This window comes from Salvelinus sp. IW2-2015, unplaced genomic scaffold (assembly GCF_002910315.2).
Source record: "Salvelinus sp. IW2-2015 unplaced genomic scaffold, ASM291031v2 Un_scaffold3769, whole genome shotgun sequence".
NCBI classification, from domain to species: Eukaryota; Metazoa; Chordata; class Actinopteri; order Salmoniformes; family Salmonidae; genus Salvelinus; species Salvelinus sp. IW2-2015.
Window position 1 is genome coordinate 64,975 of NW_019945043.1, and position 16,764 is coordinate 81,738.

At 41.1% G+C, this 16,764-nt stretch overlaps 1 protein-coding gene and 2 long non-coding RNA genes across 5 annotated transcripts in view; 2 read left to right on the forward strand and 1 right to left on the reverse strand.

Moving 5' to 3' along the window:
- Positions 1–12,201, forward strand: part of LOC112076466 (muscleblind-like protein 1) — a 31,939-nt gene extending 19,738 nt beyond the window's left edge. The window contains exons 3-10 of one of the 3 annotated variants that reach the window (XM_024143233.2): positions 1–16; positions 508–561; positions 2,338–2,485; positions 6,031–6,066; positions 7,424–7,468; positions 10,168–10,259; positions 10,702–10,775; positions 11,108–12,201. In XM_024143233.2, the coding sequence (XP_023999001.2) occupies positions 1–16; positions 508–561; positions 2,338–2,485; positions 6,031–6,066; positions 7,424–7,468; positions 10,168–10,259; positions 10,702–10,758 (448 nt within the window). In that variant the 3' untranslated portion in view covers positions 10,759–10,775; positions 11,108–12,201. The remainder of the gene's footprint in view (positions 17–507; positions 562–2,337; positions 2,486–6,030; positions 6,067–7,423; positions 7,469–10,167; positions 10,260–10,701; positions 10,776–11,107) is intronic. The other 2 variants (XM_070441339.1, XM_070441340.1) reach the window with 2 other exon arrangements.
- A 32-nt stretch (positions 12,202–12,233) lies between these two features.
- On the reverse strand, positions 12,234–12,634 carry LOC139026040 (uncharacterized). Its single transcript, XR_011477747.1, has 3 exons — positions 12,542–12,634; positions 12,332–12,439; positions 12,234–12,283 (listed from the first exon to the last, which is right to left on the reverse strand). It is a non-coding gene; the product is annotated as an uncharacterized lncRNA (long non-coding RNA).
- A 707-nt stretch (positions 12,635–13,341) lies between these two features.
- Positions 13,342–14,764, forward strand: LOC139026039 (uncharacterized). The gene is made up of 2 exons (XR_011477746.1): positions 13,342–13,465; positions 13,702–14,764. It is a non-coding gene; the product is annotated as an uncharacterized lncRNA (long non-coding RNA).
- The last annotated feature ends 2,000 nt before the right edge of the window (positions 14,765–16,764 follow it).

Below are 16,764 nucleotides of genomic sequence, written 5' to 3' on the forward strand. Positions count from 1 at the left end.
TGCCGCGTCAGCCATGGTAGGTATCCCTCTGTAACACCCCCCCCATCCCAGCCACCCCTATCAAACCCCACCTATGTCTGAAAACCTGTCCCCCGCCCCTGTCATCGCCCCCTCAGCCTCCCCCTTTCTCTCTCATCCCCTCCACCACCTAGACTACCCAGCAGACGCAGACACGAGAGGTAATGTGGACTTATTTAAGCAGTAGCTAGCTGTAATGTCTAATGCTACAGGGATGCCTTAATGCCCCTTATTTAAGCAGCTAGCTGTAATGTCTAATGCTACAGGGATGCCTTAATGCCCCTTATTTAAGCAGCTAGCTGTAATGTCTAATGCTACAGGGATGCCTTAATGCCCCTTATTTAAGCAGCTAGCTGTAATGTCTAATGCTACAGGGATGCCTTAATGCCACTGCTGCCCCCATGATGCTCCTCTGCTTGCTGGTTTATGTTAATGCGCTTGAATCCCATTGGCCTGTTGCCATCATGTGCTCGCTGCCTGCTAATTAAGACTCAGACGGCTGTCAAATCACTGAAGCGACCCCTCGACGCAACCTTTGACCTGGTACTATGACCTTTCACCTTTTAGCTTGGCATGCAGCTCTGTTATGCTAGATTCAAACTAAATACATCTCAGTTAGTTACTGTTAACTAAACGTTTCATTGATGGGGTGATGAATTGATTGTGGCAATACTGTTAACTAAACGTTTCATTGATGGGGTGATGAATTGATTTGGGGTAAAATGGTACCCAGTTAATTCACCTAAGTGTCTTTTTCCATTCCGTCTCTATGTCAACAAGGGAAGGAGGTGGAAATTGCAAAACCCCGTACAGGGCCCATACTGTCGACAGTCAGTTCATCCCTGATAGTCTATTCTTCCTTAGTAACACGGCTTTAGCGTCTAGCTGGAGTTAATTTAGTGAATGCAGTAGTTAGAAGCGTGACTAGTGTCTATTCGGTATAAATATATGGCACGTTTATGATATATTTTCTTATCATTAGCAGTTTTGCATGTGTAATTCTGGTGGATGGGTGGGCTTCTAGAGGGACTTCAGAATGAACAAGGCTTCTACTGTTAAGCTTTTCTCTGTTAACATCATTTCTGTTGTCACCCATGTTTACTGGTACAATCATTACTGTCATTGTTTTGCAGAGGTCCTAATATGTTATCAAGTATGTGTTATATTTGCTTGTTTATTTTCAGTGGTGGTAAAAGTAGACAATTGTCATACTTGAGTAAAAGTAAAGATACCTTAATAGAAAATGACTCAAGTAAAAGTGAAAGTCACGCAGTAAAATATTACTTGAGTAAAAGTCTAAAAGGATTTGATTTTAAATATACAGTACTTAAGTATCAAAAGTAAAAGTGTAAATAATTTCAAATTCCTTATATTAAGCAAACCAGACGGSACCATTTTCTCTTCTTTTTGTATGTACGGATAGCCAGGACCACAATCCAACACTCAGACATCACTTACAAACCAAGCATTTGTGTTTAATGAGTCTGCCAGATCAGAGGCAGTAGGGATGACCAGGGATATTCCTCTTGATAAGTGAATTGGACCATTTTCCTTTTAAAATGTAACGAGTATTTTTGGGTGTCAGGGAAAATCACTGGATTAAAAAGTACATTACTTTTCTCTTAAGGATGTAGTAGAAGTAAATGGTGTCAACATATAAATAGTAAAGTACATATACCAAAAAACGACTTAGTAGTCTATAAAGTATTTTTACTTCAGTACTTTACACCTGTTTATTTTTTGCATTATTCATACTTCGCAGTACTACATTATTTCTGTCTATATTGTTTGTATGTTGGTAAATACCTTTATTGTTATCACTAGTTATACAATTCTAGACAGCACCATGTCTTGCTTTAGTAGAAGTAGAGTAACAGACCACTGTCTTGATTTTGGACTATGTTACATAGACCACTGCTTGTTTTAGAAGGACTAGTGTTACATAGACCACTGCTTGTTTTAGAAGGACTAGAGTTACATATACCACTGCTTGTTTTAGAAGGACTAGTGTTACATAGACACTGCTTGCTTTTAGAAGGACTAGTGTTACTAGACCACTGCTTGTTTTATAAGGCACTCGTGTCTACATAGACCACTGCTTGCTTTATAAGGACTAGTGTTACATAGACCACTGCTTGCTTTAGAAGAACTTGCTGATTTTTGGTTCAAAATGTTTTCTTCATGGAGATGCCTTTCTATTCTAATGAAATGATGTATTCTCCCTGTCTTTGATTCCACTTCCACCATGTGTTCTTGCCCCCCCCCACCCTGCTCCTTCTATCCTTTTGTTTTGTGTTTTCCACCGGGTCCCTCTATCAGGGGCTCCCACCTGTTTTACCTCCATTACCAAAGAGACCCACAGTTGAAAAATCCAACGGTGCCACTGCCATGTTCAACGTCGCTGCCATGTTCCAGTACCAACAGGCCCTGGCCAACATGCCGTTTCAGCAGCAGTTCATCCCGTCAGGTAGGCCTTGACCTCTCACCTTTCACCTCTCAACTGGCCGCGACCCCTGAAGTCAAGTCTGATACTGCTGACCTCCATTCACAAACCCAAATCCTTACCCATAAAACCTTTGGTTTCAGGCTCCTTACCCATAAAACCTCTGGCTTCAGGCTCCTTACCCTAAAATCTTTGGTTTCAGGCTCCTTACCCATAAAACCTTTGGTTTCAGGCTCCATACCTGTAAAACCTCTGGCTTCAGGCTCCTTACCCGTAAAACCTTTGGCTTCAGGCTCCTTACCCATAAAACCTTTGTTTTCAGGCTCCTTACCCGTAAAACGTCTGTATTCAGGCTCCTTACCCWTAAAATCRKTGTCTTCAAGCTCCTTACCCATAAAACCTCTGGCTTCGGGCTTGCACAGCACACAGACAGTACCAGTCAAAAGTCCGTACACACCTACCAATTTCCAGGGTTATTCTTTATTTTTTACTATTTTCTACATTGTAGACTAATCGTGAAGACATCAAAACTATGAAATAACACATGGAATCATGTAGTAACCAAAAAAGTGTTAAACAAATCTAAAAATATTTATTATTTGAGATTGTTCAAAGTAGCCACCCTTTGCCTTGATGACAGCTTTGCACACACTTGGCATTCTCTCAACCAGCTTCATTAGGTAGTGACCTGGAATGCTTTTCAATTAACAGATGTCCCTTGTTAAAAGTTAATTTGTGGAATTACTATCCTTCTTAATGCGTTTGAGCCAATCAGTTGTGTTGTGACAAGGTAGGGGTGGTATACAGAAGATAGCCCTATTTGGTAAAATACCAGTCCATCATTACTTTAAGACATGAAGGTCAATCAATATGGAACATGTCAAGAACTTTGAAAGTTTCTTCAAATGCAGTCACAAAAACCATCAAGCACTATGATGAAACTGGTTCTCATGAGGACCGCCACAGGAAAAGATGACTCAGAGTTACCTCTGCTGCATAGGATAAGTTCATTAGAGTTACCAGCCTCGGAAATTGTAGCCCAAATAAATTCTTCACAGAGTTCAAGTAACAGACACATCTCAACATCAACTGTTCAGAGGAGACTGCGTGAATCAAGCCTTCATGGTCGAATTGCTGCAAAGCAACCACTTCTAAAGGACACCAATTAGAGATTAAGAGATTTGCTTGGGCAAAGAAACATGAGCAATGGACATTGGACCGGTGGAAATCTGTCCTTTGGGCTGATTTTGATTTGTTTAGCACTTTTTTGGTTACTACATGTTTCCATATGTGGGTTTTTTTCACAGTTGTGATGCTTTTACTGTTATTCTACAATGTAGAAAATAGTAGAAATAATGAAAAACCTTTGAATGAGTTGGTGTGTCCAAACTTTTGACTGGTACTGTACTTCTGATTGGACGTTCATGTTGCTGTATCCCTGGTGAAACACTAACACATACAAACACACACATACACCAGAACACTGGCACCACCCTGGTCCGACCCACTTACACCAGTCTGAGAACACTGGCACCACCCTGGTCCGACCCACCTACACCAGTCTGAGAACACTGGCACCACCCTGGTCCGACCCACTTACACCAGTCTGAGAACGCTGGCCACCGACCGGCTGGTTCCGCGACGCCAGGCTTACACCAGTCTGAGAAGCCTGGCACCACCCTGGTCCGACCCACTTACACCAGTCTGAGAACACTACACCAACCTGGTCCGACCCACTTACACCAGTCTGAGAAGCACTGGCACCACCCTGGTCCGACCCACTTCACCAGTCTGAGAACACTGGCACCACCCTGGTCCGACCCACTTACACCAGTCTGAGAACACTGGCACCACCCTGGTCCGACCCACTTACACCAGTCTGAGAACACTGGCACCACCCTGGTCCGACCCACTTACACCAGTCTGAGAACCTGGCACCACCCTGGTCCGACCCACTTACACCAGTCTGAGAACGCTGGACCACCCTGGTCCAACCCACTTACACCAGTCTGAGAACATGGCACCACCCTGGTCCGACCCACTTAACAGTCTGAGAACGCTGGCACACCCTGGTCCGACCCACTTACACCAGTCTGAGAACACTGGCACCACCCTGGTCCGACCCACTTACACCAGTCTGAGAACCTGGCCCCACCCTGGTCCGACCCACTTACACCAGTCTGAGAACACTGGCACCACCCTGGTCCGACCCACTTACACCAGTCTGAGAACACTGGCACCACCTGGTCCGACCCACTTACACCAGTCTGAGAACACTGGCACCACCTGGTCCGACCCACTTACACCAGTCTGACACAACTGGCACCACCCTGGTCCGACCCACTTACACCAGTTGAAACCTGGCACCACCCTGGTCCGACCCACTACACCAGTCTGAGAACACTGGCACCACCCCTGGTGCCGACCACTTAGGCACAGTCTTTGTGAGCAACACTGGCAGCCACCCTGGTCCGACCCACTTACACCAGTCTGAGAACACTGGCACCACCCTAAGATGACAGCAAAGTCATCTTGAACTCTCTCACAGTCCTCTCACAGTCCTGGTAAAAATAGCCGGCATGAATTGGGTCCAGTGAGTGTTACCGCTGGTTAATAGTGGGATGGTGTAAGGGCCTTGAAGAAAAAAATGGGCCAGTGTTTTAGAAATAACCAGGCCGATTTCTGTTCTCAGTCCATCCCTGCTGTCAAGCCACASTAGTCCAAGTCCTCACTGAGAGAAATGGATGAAGCTGTTCCATAACCACTCTGGGCCAACAACCTTTACATAGGAGGAGTATTACAAGAGAGACAGTTTACAACTTGCCCTGGCATGTAATTGATCTTGGGAGAAAGTTATTGGCTGATGTGACTAGTCATTCACCTTTTTCCCTTTTTAAGACTTACTTTTCCCCCTGGATGACTGGTGGTCAAACGTAGGACTTGTCAATAGTGTTTTGAAGCAACATTATCATAGCTACTGAAACACACATCAACATCTGTCTGTGTGCTTTACGGTCTAGCTCTCTGTATGTTTGTGTGCATTTAGTACCGACCATGATTCTATCTGTAAAGAGTGACCATTGTTAACGGTAATGATTATCATTAATGAATGATTCATGCCAGTAGAGGAGCTCCTGAGTGGTGCAGCGGTCTAAGGCACTGCATCTCAGTGCTAGAGGCGTCACTGTAGTCCCTGGTTGGCATCCAGGCTGCATCACATCCGGCCATGWTTGGGAGTCCCATAGGGCGGCGCACAATTGGCCCAGCGTCGTCCGGGTTTGGCCGGGGTAGGCCGTCATTGTAAATAAGAATTTGTTCTTAACTGACTTGCCTAGTTAAATAAAGGTTAAATATTCTTTTTTTTTTTTAAAGATGCAAGTTAAATATGTCTTTATTCACTTCATGGTAGTTGATGTATCACCTGTGTGATGCGTTTTAATGTACTGTATACTCTGTAACCGTAACAACACTCTCTACCTCTGTGGACACTGTCTTGTAATGGGTTGTGTTGATTTCTTCTCTCCATCTCCTTTTCCAATCCACTTSCTGTTGCAATGCATGATGGGCAGGCTCGATATTGTGCATGACACCTGCAACAAGTGTTGGTAGGTGCCAGCTTTCCTTCCTGATTACCTTTAAGCCTTTTCAGTCCCTCACATTCCATCTCAAGCCATCAGGGCGGCCATTTTCCACTCTGAGACAAAGGGGGCCTCTCAATAGTCCAAAGTAGCCTCATATCCTTGTCTCCTTCCCTTCATAAAGAGTTAGGATAATGATAGATAGATAGATAGATAGATAGGTTTTATTTACACATACACATACTTACTTACAAGCCCTTAACCATCAATGCAGTTTTAAGAAAATAGAGTTAAGAAAATATTTACTAAATAAACTTAAGCAATTAATAAAAATAAATCAAAAGTAAAACAATAAAATAACAATAGCGAGGCTATATACAGGGGGTACCGGTACTCAGTCAATGAGCAGGGGTACAGGTTAGTCGGGTTAATTTGTACATGTAGGTAGGAGTAAAGTGACTATGCATAGACAATAAACAGCGAGTAGCAGCAGTGTAAAATCAAATGGGGGGGGGGGATAGTCTATGACTAGCGTGACTGGAGTCTTCGACAATTCTTTGGGCCTTCCTCTGACACCGCCTAGTATATAGGTCCTGGATTGCAYGAAGCTGGGCCGTATGCACTACTCTCTGTAGCGTGTTTGGACCATGATAGTTCATTGGTGATGTGAACATCAAGGAACTTGAAACTCTCGACCCGCTCCACTACAGCKCCGTCGATGTGAATGGCAGCATGTATAGCCCTATAGGCTGGTGGTGGTGTTAGAATCCTGCATGGCCACACAGTCGTGGGTGAACAAGGAGTACAGTAGGGGACAAAGCACGTACCCCTGAGGGGCCCCCGTGTTGATGATCAGCGTGGCAGATGTGTTATTGACTACCCTTACCATTGCAGTGCAGCTTTCATAAGATAATAAGAACACGAAAAATTAAACATGTTAATACAAATATTGTTATATTATCTTCCCTGTCTTGTGTCCGCAATGAAAACAATATAGTATGAACGAAGCAATACAGTACGAAGGAAGCAATACAGTACGAAGGATTTATTTGTCACTTGGCCAGGTGTTGATGATGGAAAAGACACAGGGAAGTTGTTTTGGTGAGATGTGGCACAAAGTCTTGAAGCACTCTTTCAACTGCTGTCAATAAACATACAGCAGGGATTCTCGACCGTCGAGACAATCCTTGTCTGTCAGGGAAAAAATATATTTTCATAGTTAGAAACTGTATTTTGTTGTATTATTTGTGCTTAAAAATGTTAATTCAGATGAATTTTTATACAGGAAATGAMTTGTAATAGAATTACATTTAATTAACATTTAGATTCACAGCTTGGAGAAAAATATACAGAGCATTTCATCTTGTATTTCATACCCTGYCAGAGTGGGACTGGACTGGATTGGGACAGACTGTGGGTTGCAGACAGGGTTAGTTGTAGTATTATAATATTATTGGTGATGATGGTGGTGCTGGTGGTTCAGTTATAAGATGTGTATTGCTATCGAAATATGAATTAAGTATGAAACATCTTGAAGTACATTTTGAGAATGTTTTTTTTTTATTACTGTAGGCTAGTTGTTACGGTAACACTTTACTTGACACCCAGCGTCATAACATGTTATGACACGGTCATAACCATGTCATAATATGTCATAACAGCTGACATAACTTTTCATAACCTGTTATATTATGGTCATAACCTGTTATATTATGGTCATAACCTGTTATATTATGGTCATAACCTGTTATATTATGGTCATAACCTGTTGTGACATGTATTGCATTATTTTATGGCTGGTTTTGACACCTACATAAGTGTGTAAAAACACACACAACCTACCACACAAGGCAAAACATTCCATTACACCATAGCCTATCTGTCAACAGTATGTTTATGTTATATAACATTTTCTGAAATTGACTATTTCAGAAAATGCACACATTGATGTCAGACATGCACCTACCCCAATGCTCTGTTGATGATGACTGGGATGAACGCAGGAACAGATTTCAGGAACAGGACAAGACACCCTCTTTTTGACAGATGATTGACATAAGGGCATGTACGTGATAGGCCTATCTGGCTTTATATGATTATGATGGTCATAATGCTTATTGACGGTGTCATAAAGTGTATTTTCTACATATTATTGCATTTAAAAAAATAACTGTAAAGAATTCATTACAACAACAACAAAGGATTTAAGAAACAAACTTTCAAACGAAAGGAAACTWCTTGGCAGGGAAAATAATAATTTGAATAAATTACTCTTATGTAGGTGTCATAACCAGCCATAAAATAATTCAATATATGTCACAACAGGTGTAAATATATGGGTCATGACAGTGTTAAGACCCTATTATGACAGGTTATGTCAAGTTATGTCAGCTGTTATGACATATTATGACAGGTTATGTCAAGTTATGTCAGCTGTGATGACATATTATGACATGGTTATGTCAAGTTATGTCAGCTGTTATAACATATTATGACATGGTTATGACAATGTGAGTGTCAAGTAAAGTGTTACCGTTGTTTCACCTATTTCCCTGTGTGTCACCCCTATTGAATGTCGCCGCTCTCGCTATGCAGTACAAATGCATGATGTCACGTTGCTGATGTTTGTCTGTCATATGATGTGCCACATACAGTGCCTTCAGAAAGTATTGATACCCCATGTTGTGTTGGATTTGCCCCAAACATAACGCTTTGTATTCAGGACAAAAAAGTTATTTACCTAGCCACATTTGTTGCAGTATTTAAGTGCCTTGTTGCGAACAGGATGCACGTTTTGGAATACTTTTATTTTGTACAGGATTCCTTCTTTTCACTCTGTCATTTAGGTTAGTATTGTGGAGTAACTACAACGTTGTTGATCCATCCTGAGTTTCCTCATATCACAATCATTCAAACTCTGTAACTGTTTTAAAGTCACCATTGGCCTCATGGTGAAATCCCTGAGCAATTTCCTTCCTCTCCGGCAACTGAGTTAGGAAGGACACCTGTATCTTTGTAGTGACTGGGTGTATTGATACACCATCCAAAGTCTAACTAATAACTTAACCATTCTCAAAGCGATATTCAGCATCTGCTTTTTTTATTTGAACACATCAACCAATCGGTGCCATACTTTGCGAGGAATTGAAAAACCTCCCTGGTCATTGTGGTTGAATCTGTACATGAAGTTCACTGCTCAGCTGAGGGACCTTACAGATAATTGTGTGTGTGGGGTACAGAGACYGAGTAGCTATTAAAAAAATATGTTAACCACTATTATTGAACACGGAATGAATCCATGCAACTTATTATGCTCCCGAGTGGTGCAGCGGTCTAAGGCACTGSATCTCAGTGCAAGAGGCGTCACTATAGTACCTGATTTGAATCCAGGCTGTATCACATCCTGCTGTGATTGGGAATCCCATAGGGCGGCGCACAATTGGCCCACCATCGTTGGGGTTTGGCCGGAGTAGGCCGTCAATGTAAATCAGAATTTGTTKTTAACTGACTTGCCTAGTTAAATAAAYGTTAAATTAAAATTACAAATGTATTTGTTAAGCACATTATAATTCCTGAACGTATTTAGGATRGCCATAACAGAGGGGTTGAATACTTATTGACTCAAGACATTTGAGCGTTGATTTTTTTTAATTCATTTTAAAAATTTCTACAAGCAAAATTCCACTTTTYCATTATAGGGTATTGTGTGTAGATCAGTGACACAAATTCTCAATTGAATTCATTTTAAATTCAGGCTGTAACACAACAAAATGTGYAACAAGTGAAGGGGTATGAATACTTTCTGAATACACTGTAGCTTGTTGCTGRAATAACCCACTCTGATCTACTCATTGTCCTGACCCTCATCCCAAACCTCAGTTACCCTGTCGGCTAACACCTTATCTAAAGGTCAGCTTAGAATATTGTATCAATGGCACTAGATCCTATTTATAGATAGTAAGAAATACACAAACAAATTATTTTCTAATGGACAACATCAACACGATAGGTTTATAAGTGGTTAGAGGAAGACCTTTAAATAAATACTTACCCAGTAACCTTTAAAATAGAACAACAGCTTGGGCCTGCTCCAGTTCATTTGTCTGTGTGATCTTTCTCTCCKTAAAGTACCCATGATGCACGGTGCTACGCCCGCCACTGTGTCTGCAGCCACCTCCTCTGCCACAAGTGGTCCCTTTGCAACCGCAACAGCCAATCAGGTTTGCCCCTCTTCCGCTTCCTGTCTCTCTGTCCACTTCTTGTGATGGAAGTATGTCACTTCCGGGTGATGTTTTGAGAGTACTGTGCTATAGGCTGTATCCTCCATCTTGTTGGTACTTATGACCACTCTATATTGAATTGTAATGAATGGTCATCAGAAGAGGAGGATGGATACCATGGTAACTGATTACTAACTTGTAAACACACTTAGAACATTCAGGAAAATGACGGTATTGTTTCCTCCTCAGTGGCCAGTGTTGTTTTATTTGTAACGCATATTGTTTTCCGTTCATTTAAAAATTTGATTGKTAGTGAATTTGGCACCGTCTGTAAGTGATGCAAGAAAAATGAAAATAGCCCATTGAGAGTTGTGTTGTAAAAGCTACATTTACAGTAAGGGTTGTTTTCTGTCTTCTCTCTATCTCTCATGCTCTTCCCCAGATTCCAATAATATCTACAGATCATCTTACTAGTCACAAGTATGTGACTCAGATGTAGAAGTCTCTACCAGAACAGTAAGACTCATTTTCATACAGATGTAGGGTCTTAACTTGACCCGTTTCTCACGGCAGGAAAATGTTCTCGCAACAACAGAACATCTTTATTATTGTGTGGATTATAATTAATGGACATTTTTGTAGGGGTTGATAAAAAAAATTTTTTTTCACATTTTCGAAGCCTTTATAAACCTTGAACATACTACACYTTTGCATTTTCTGCTGTGCAGGTGATCACATTTAGATCRWACATCTGTATGTCATTATGTCTATGCAATCTCTTTTGATTTGTTCTTCCATTCTTCTCTAATTGGTTCCTTTCTATTCTGTTCRATTGTTTTCTCCTGCAGATGAAACTGGAGTGTGCTGGTGTTCCATCCGTCCCAGACAACAGTTCACCCTTCATGCCTGTAAGCATAGAAATAGAATCTTTAGAATGGATGCTATTTCTATGCCTGTAAGCATAGACATAGCATCTTCAGAATAGATTATATGTCTATGCCTGTAACATCCAGAACACCAGGAGACTCCAACCACCTGTAAGCTGTGGCGGTTCTGACATGCATGCTACTCGAAGAGGTCCAGTTTGTCATAAGGTGGTAAACATGTGTATTCTACACACACCATACGGACAACAGCACCTCCGACAGAGAGAGGAACTATGCCATCTACAGAACATTACAGCCAGCCTTTATATCTGTGGAGGCATCATCCATTAAAACACCGGACACACTTTGAATGTCAACATGAGGATAGTCACGCCCACTAGTTTGTTATGTCAGCAGACCAAGACTCTCTTTTATGTTATTTTCAGTTTGTTTTTCTTTKATTTATATTATTTTTCATGGTTTACACAAAACAAAGGTGCACCTTGTATTTTAAACAAGAGGAGGGAAATGATGAGGAATAGTAGCTAATTGCCATATTAGACTGAAGGAATTGTACATGGCTTGTTTGTTGATGACATGGTTCTTTACAAGATCAACTTGGTTGAAATGGGTTAGTGGGCTTGGTGCCATAATGACAGCTGAATGTTATGGGTTTAGTACACCTTTGTGTTTTAAAACCCATCCCAGCTTTACTAGATATGTTGCAAGCTCCACTTAAAGTACCATAGACTATGTATGTATATCCCCAAAACCTTGAGTGTTATGAGGTCATTATAGCCATGTTACAGTGTTAACCTGGGGAACGCCTTCAACGTCTCCAATGTCTCTAGTGTCCTTGTTCATTGAATGTTTGTCTACAGTTTGATGTCATTAACAGATGAACCAGTCATGGTCTTTGCCTCTTGGGTACGCAGTTACCGACCTTAGGTTGTTTGATTTACCTCTGGTCTTCTGTTGGTTTTCTTTTGATTTGCCTTGAGCTTAGATTCCATGGTGTCGGCAGAACAAGAGAACAGGGGTCTTGGTTCTGTTAGGACCCGTTCTTCTCTGGTATAAAGTCATATAGACTCTAGTTGTTCCTGTAGGACTGGTCCTCTCTGGGTATAAAGTCATAGACCTAGTTGGTTCTGTTAGGACCTGGTCCTCTCTGGTATAAAGTCTATACTCTAGTTGTTCTGTTAGGACCCAGTCCTCTCTGTCTCTGGGTATAAAGTCTATAAACTCTAGTTGGTTCTGTTACGGACCTGGTCCTCTCTGGAATAAAGTCTATACTCTAGTTGGTTCTGTTAGGACCTGGTCCTCTCTGTCTCTGGGTATAAACCTATACTCTAGTTGTTCTGTTAGGACCTGTCCCTCCTGGGTATAAAGTCTAGACTCTAGTTGGTTCTGTTAGACCTGGTCCTCTCTGGGTATAAAGTCTATAGACTCTAGTTGATTCTGTTAGGACCTGGTCCTCTCGTCTCTGGGTATAAGTCTATACTCTAGTTGGTCTGTTAGGACCTGGTCCTCCTCTGCGTTCTGAGTATAAAGTCTATACTCTAGTTGGTTCTGTTAGGACCTGGTCCTCCTGTGTATAAAGTCTATGACTCAGTTGGATTATGTTAGACTGGTCCTCTCTGGGTTTATAAGTCTATAGACTCTATGGGTTCTGTTTGACCTGGTCCTCACGTCTCGGGGATAGACAGTCTATTACTTCTAGTTCTGTTCTGTTAGGACCTGGTCCTCTCTGGTATAAACTCTAACTCCTGGTTGGTCTATTAGACCTGGGTCCTTCTCTGGTATAAAGTCTATACTCTAGTTGGTTCTGTTAACCGTCCTCTCTGTCTCTGGGTATAAAGTCTATAGACTCTAGTTGTTCTGTTAGACCCGGTCCTCTTGTCTCTGGGATATAAGTCTATAGACTCTAGTTGGTCTGTTAGGACCGGTCCTCTCTTTCTCTGGTATAAAGTGCTATACTCTAGTTGGTTCTGTTAGGACCCGTCCTCCTCTCTGGTATAAAGTCTAGTACTCATAGTTGTTCTGTTAGGACTGTCCTCTCGTCTCTGGGTATAAAGTCTATAGACTCAGTTTGGTTCTGTTACGACCTGTCTCTCTCTGGGTTATTAAAGTCTATAGACTCTAGGTGGTTCTGTTAGGACCTGTCCTCTCTGTTTAGTTATTAAAGTCTATACTTCTAGTTTGTTCTGTTAGACCTGGTCCTCTCTGGGTATAAAGTCTATACTCTAGTTGTTCTGTTAGGACCTTGGTCCTCTCTGGGTATAAAGTCTATATCTAGTTGGTTCTGTTAGGACCCAGTCCTCTCTGTCTCTGAGTATTAAAGTCTATAGACTCTAGTTGTTCTGTTAGACCTGGTCCTCTCGGGTATAAGTCCTGATCTGGGTAGCTTCTGGTATAAAGTCTATAACTCTATGTTGGTTCTGTTTAGACCTGTATCCTTCTGTCTCTGAGTATAAAGTCTATAACTTAGTTGTTTCTGTTACGACGGTCCTCGCGGGTTTAAAGTCTATAGACTCTATGTGGTTCTGTGACCTGCCTCTCTGTCTCTGAGTATAAAGTCTATAGACTGTAAAGGCGTAATGCAGGGGGCTTTGGCCCTGGACCCAATATTATGCCAAAGTCTCACTTGTGACGAAGAAGAAGGTGTGGAGACTGTAAACAAGTAAGGATAGAATGAAGCACTACTGAAAGTTGCAAGATAAACCAAACCGCTGAGTGGTGTTAGGAGAATTTTCAAAGTTACATGGTGGCTTATGGTTGAGTTGCTCGGAGTTTTAATATGGTGTGGTTTTCATTTTATTATAATTAATTTAATGATTTTTATTTTATTTTATGTTTTATTAAGTGCAGTTTATATGGTCTACSWTATGTAAGAGAACTTGTGAAAASACATTATGTCTAATTAAATGTGTGWTAGTAGGGATACTTTTGGATAGATACAGTCAAAAAACAAAAAAAATCCTCTGTGTTCGTTGTTGACCTATGTGGGTGCACTAGTCGAGCTCTGTTCAGCAAATGTGTGGGGCCAAAATCACAGATGAAGTTGTGTATGGACAGGGGGGGTGGGGGGGGTGTACATTTGTGTATGGACAGGGTGGACAGGGTGTAGATAGTTTTTTGTTTTAAACCCTCCGTGCTTCTGCATGATTTGTATGAAAAGACATGGTATGGAAGAGTTGGTAAAGSTTGACCTGATTGTATTACTCATCCAAAGCCTTAACACCACGAGGTCGGCACAATGCAACAAGCCATTTCAAAACGTCCTCTTGCCTAACTCTTGTTGTTTTGTCGCCACACAAAGCTTTCGTGGTGTATATATATGATTGTTGTCTTTCACTCGAAACATTTATTTCCTGATGAGTTCCGTTTTTCAAGAAGATGAATGTCTTATTTAATTTTGTMTAATGCACGGATTACATTTTTGATATTTAGTTAAAGGGAGTTTTGTCTTACTAAAATTTTACCAGAAGCTTTTGTAGGATTCTGAATATTAGGTATTTTGTGTGTTTTTTTGTGTTCTTCATACCATATTTTAGTTTTTCTGAAATTTCATGTAATGTTGATTTGAATATTTACTGTAGTGTTATGATTGTAAACTAAATGATTTTTATTTTCTGTGAACTGTAAGAATTGTTTTCATTTCTTGTCTTTTTGAGTTCCTTGAACAAAGATCTTTTATGTGGGTATCTGACTTTGAGGGAATAATAGGAGAGTGAGGCTTGCTGTGACAACGCTCACTGACAACGGAGTATTACTTTAATGATCGTCTGGTTTGTAACTAGTCTCTCTTATAAGGAAAAAAATATTATAAAAAAATATCGTTCTTAGATGTGTAGGTAAAAAAAAAAAAAAGACATTTTCTACTGTATTCACTTCAAATTGTAACTATTGTTTGAATATTTGTAATCTCCCTGGATGTCAGGCCATGTTGAAAATATAGCTGCATATTTGATCACTCTTAAGGGGCGTTGCAGTTGAGGTCAGGGGTCGGAGGTCGGAGGCGGGTCGAGCATGGAGTACGCACACTAATCTCTTTACTTAGCCACAAACAAACAAGGGGAAACCTACAGGGCCGTGGAAAACTATTTTCCCCCTATCTGATTTTCTCTATTTTTGCCTATATTTGATACTGAATGTTATCAGATCTTCAACCAAAACCTAATATTAGATAAAGAGAACATGCATTTACAAATAACAACAAAAATTGATACTTATTTTATTTAATTAATTAAACAAAGTTATGCAACACCCAATCCCCCTGTGTGAAAAAATGAATTGCCCCCTTTACACTCAGTAACTGGTTGTTCCACCTTTAGCTGCAATGACTAGTTGTTCCACCTTTAGCTGCAACGACTGGTTGTTCCNGACTGGTTGTTCCACCTTTAGCTGCAATGACTGGTTGTTCCACCTTTAGCTGCAACGACTGGTTGTTCCACCTTTAGCTGCAATGACTGGTTGTTCCACCTTTAGCTGCAATGACTGCGACCAAATGCTTCCTGTAGCTTTTGATCAGTGCCTCACGTCGCTGTGGAGGAATGTTCACCCACTCTCAGAACCGCTTTAACTCAACAACATGTTGTGGGTTTTCAAGCATTAACMGTTGTTTCAAGTCCGGCAACAACATCTCAATTGGGATTAGGTCTGGACRTRGACTGGGCCAAATGTGTTGCTTTTCAKKATTTTCATGTAAACAATTGRGCGTTTTGGATCATTGTCTTGCTGCATGACCCAGCTGTCCTTCATATTCAGCTCACAGACGGATGGCCTGACATTCGCCTGTAGAAGTCTCTGATACAGAGCAGAATGAATGGTTCCTTCCGTTAATAACTTTTCATTTTCAAAATTGGGCACTCTCCTCAAACAATAGCATGGTATTKTTTCACTGTAATAGCTACTGTAAATTGGACCGTGCAATTAGATTAACAATAATGTAAGCTTTCTGCCAATATCAGATATGTCTATGTCCTGGGAAATGTTCTTGTCAGTTACAACCTCATGCTAATCGCATTAGCCTACGTTTGCTCAACCGTCCCGTGGAAGGGACACCGATCCCGAAGAAGTTTTAAGGCAATTTGTCCTTGTCCTGAGGCAGCAAAGCATCCCCAAACCATCACACTGCCACCACCATGCTTGACCGTTGGTATGAGGTTCTTACTGTGGAATATGTTTGGTTTTAGCCAGGCATAATGGAACTAGCCGGGTCCTGCAGCAAGACAATGATCCAAAACACACAATCAAGTCTACATGAAAATGGCTAAAAAGCAACACGTTTTGGAACGGCCAAGTCCAGACTTAATCCCAATTGAGATGTTGTGTCAGGACTTGAAACGACAGTTCCTGCTTGAAAACTCACAAACGTGGCTGTAACGGCTTTCTTCCTGTCTCTTATACACATCTAGATGTGTATAAGAGACAGGTTGTAATATATTTGTTCACTCAGGTTCCCTTGATCTAATATTAGGTTTGTGATGAAGATCTGATAACATTCCGTATCAGAAATATGCAGAAGTAGAGAATATGAGGAAGGGGACAAATACTGTTTCAAAGCATTGTAGGTGAAGACGGTTGACTTTTTTGCACTTCTGTACATAGTCAAAAAAGAGAGAATCATGTATAAAATT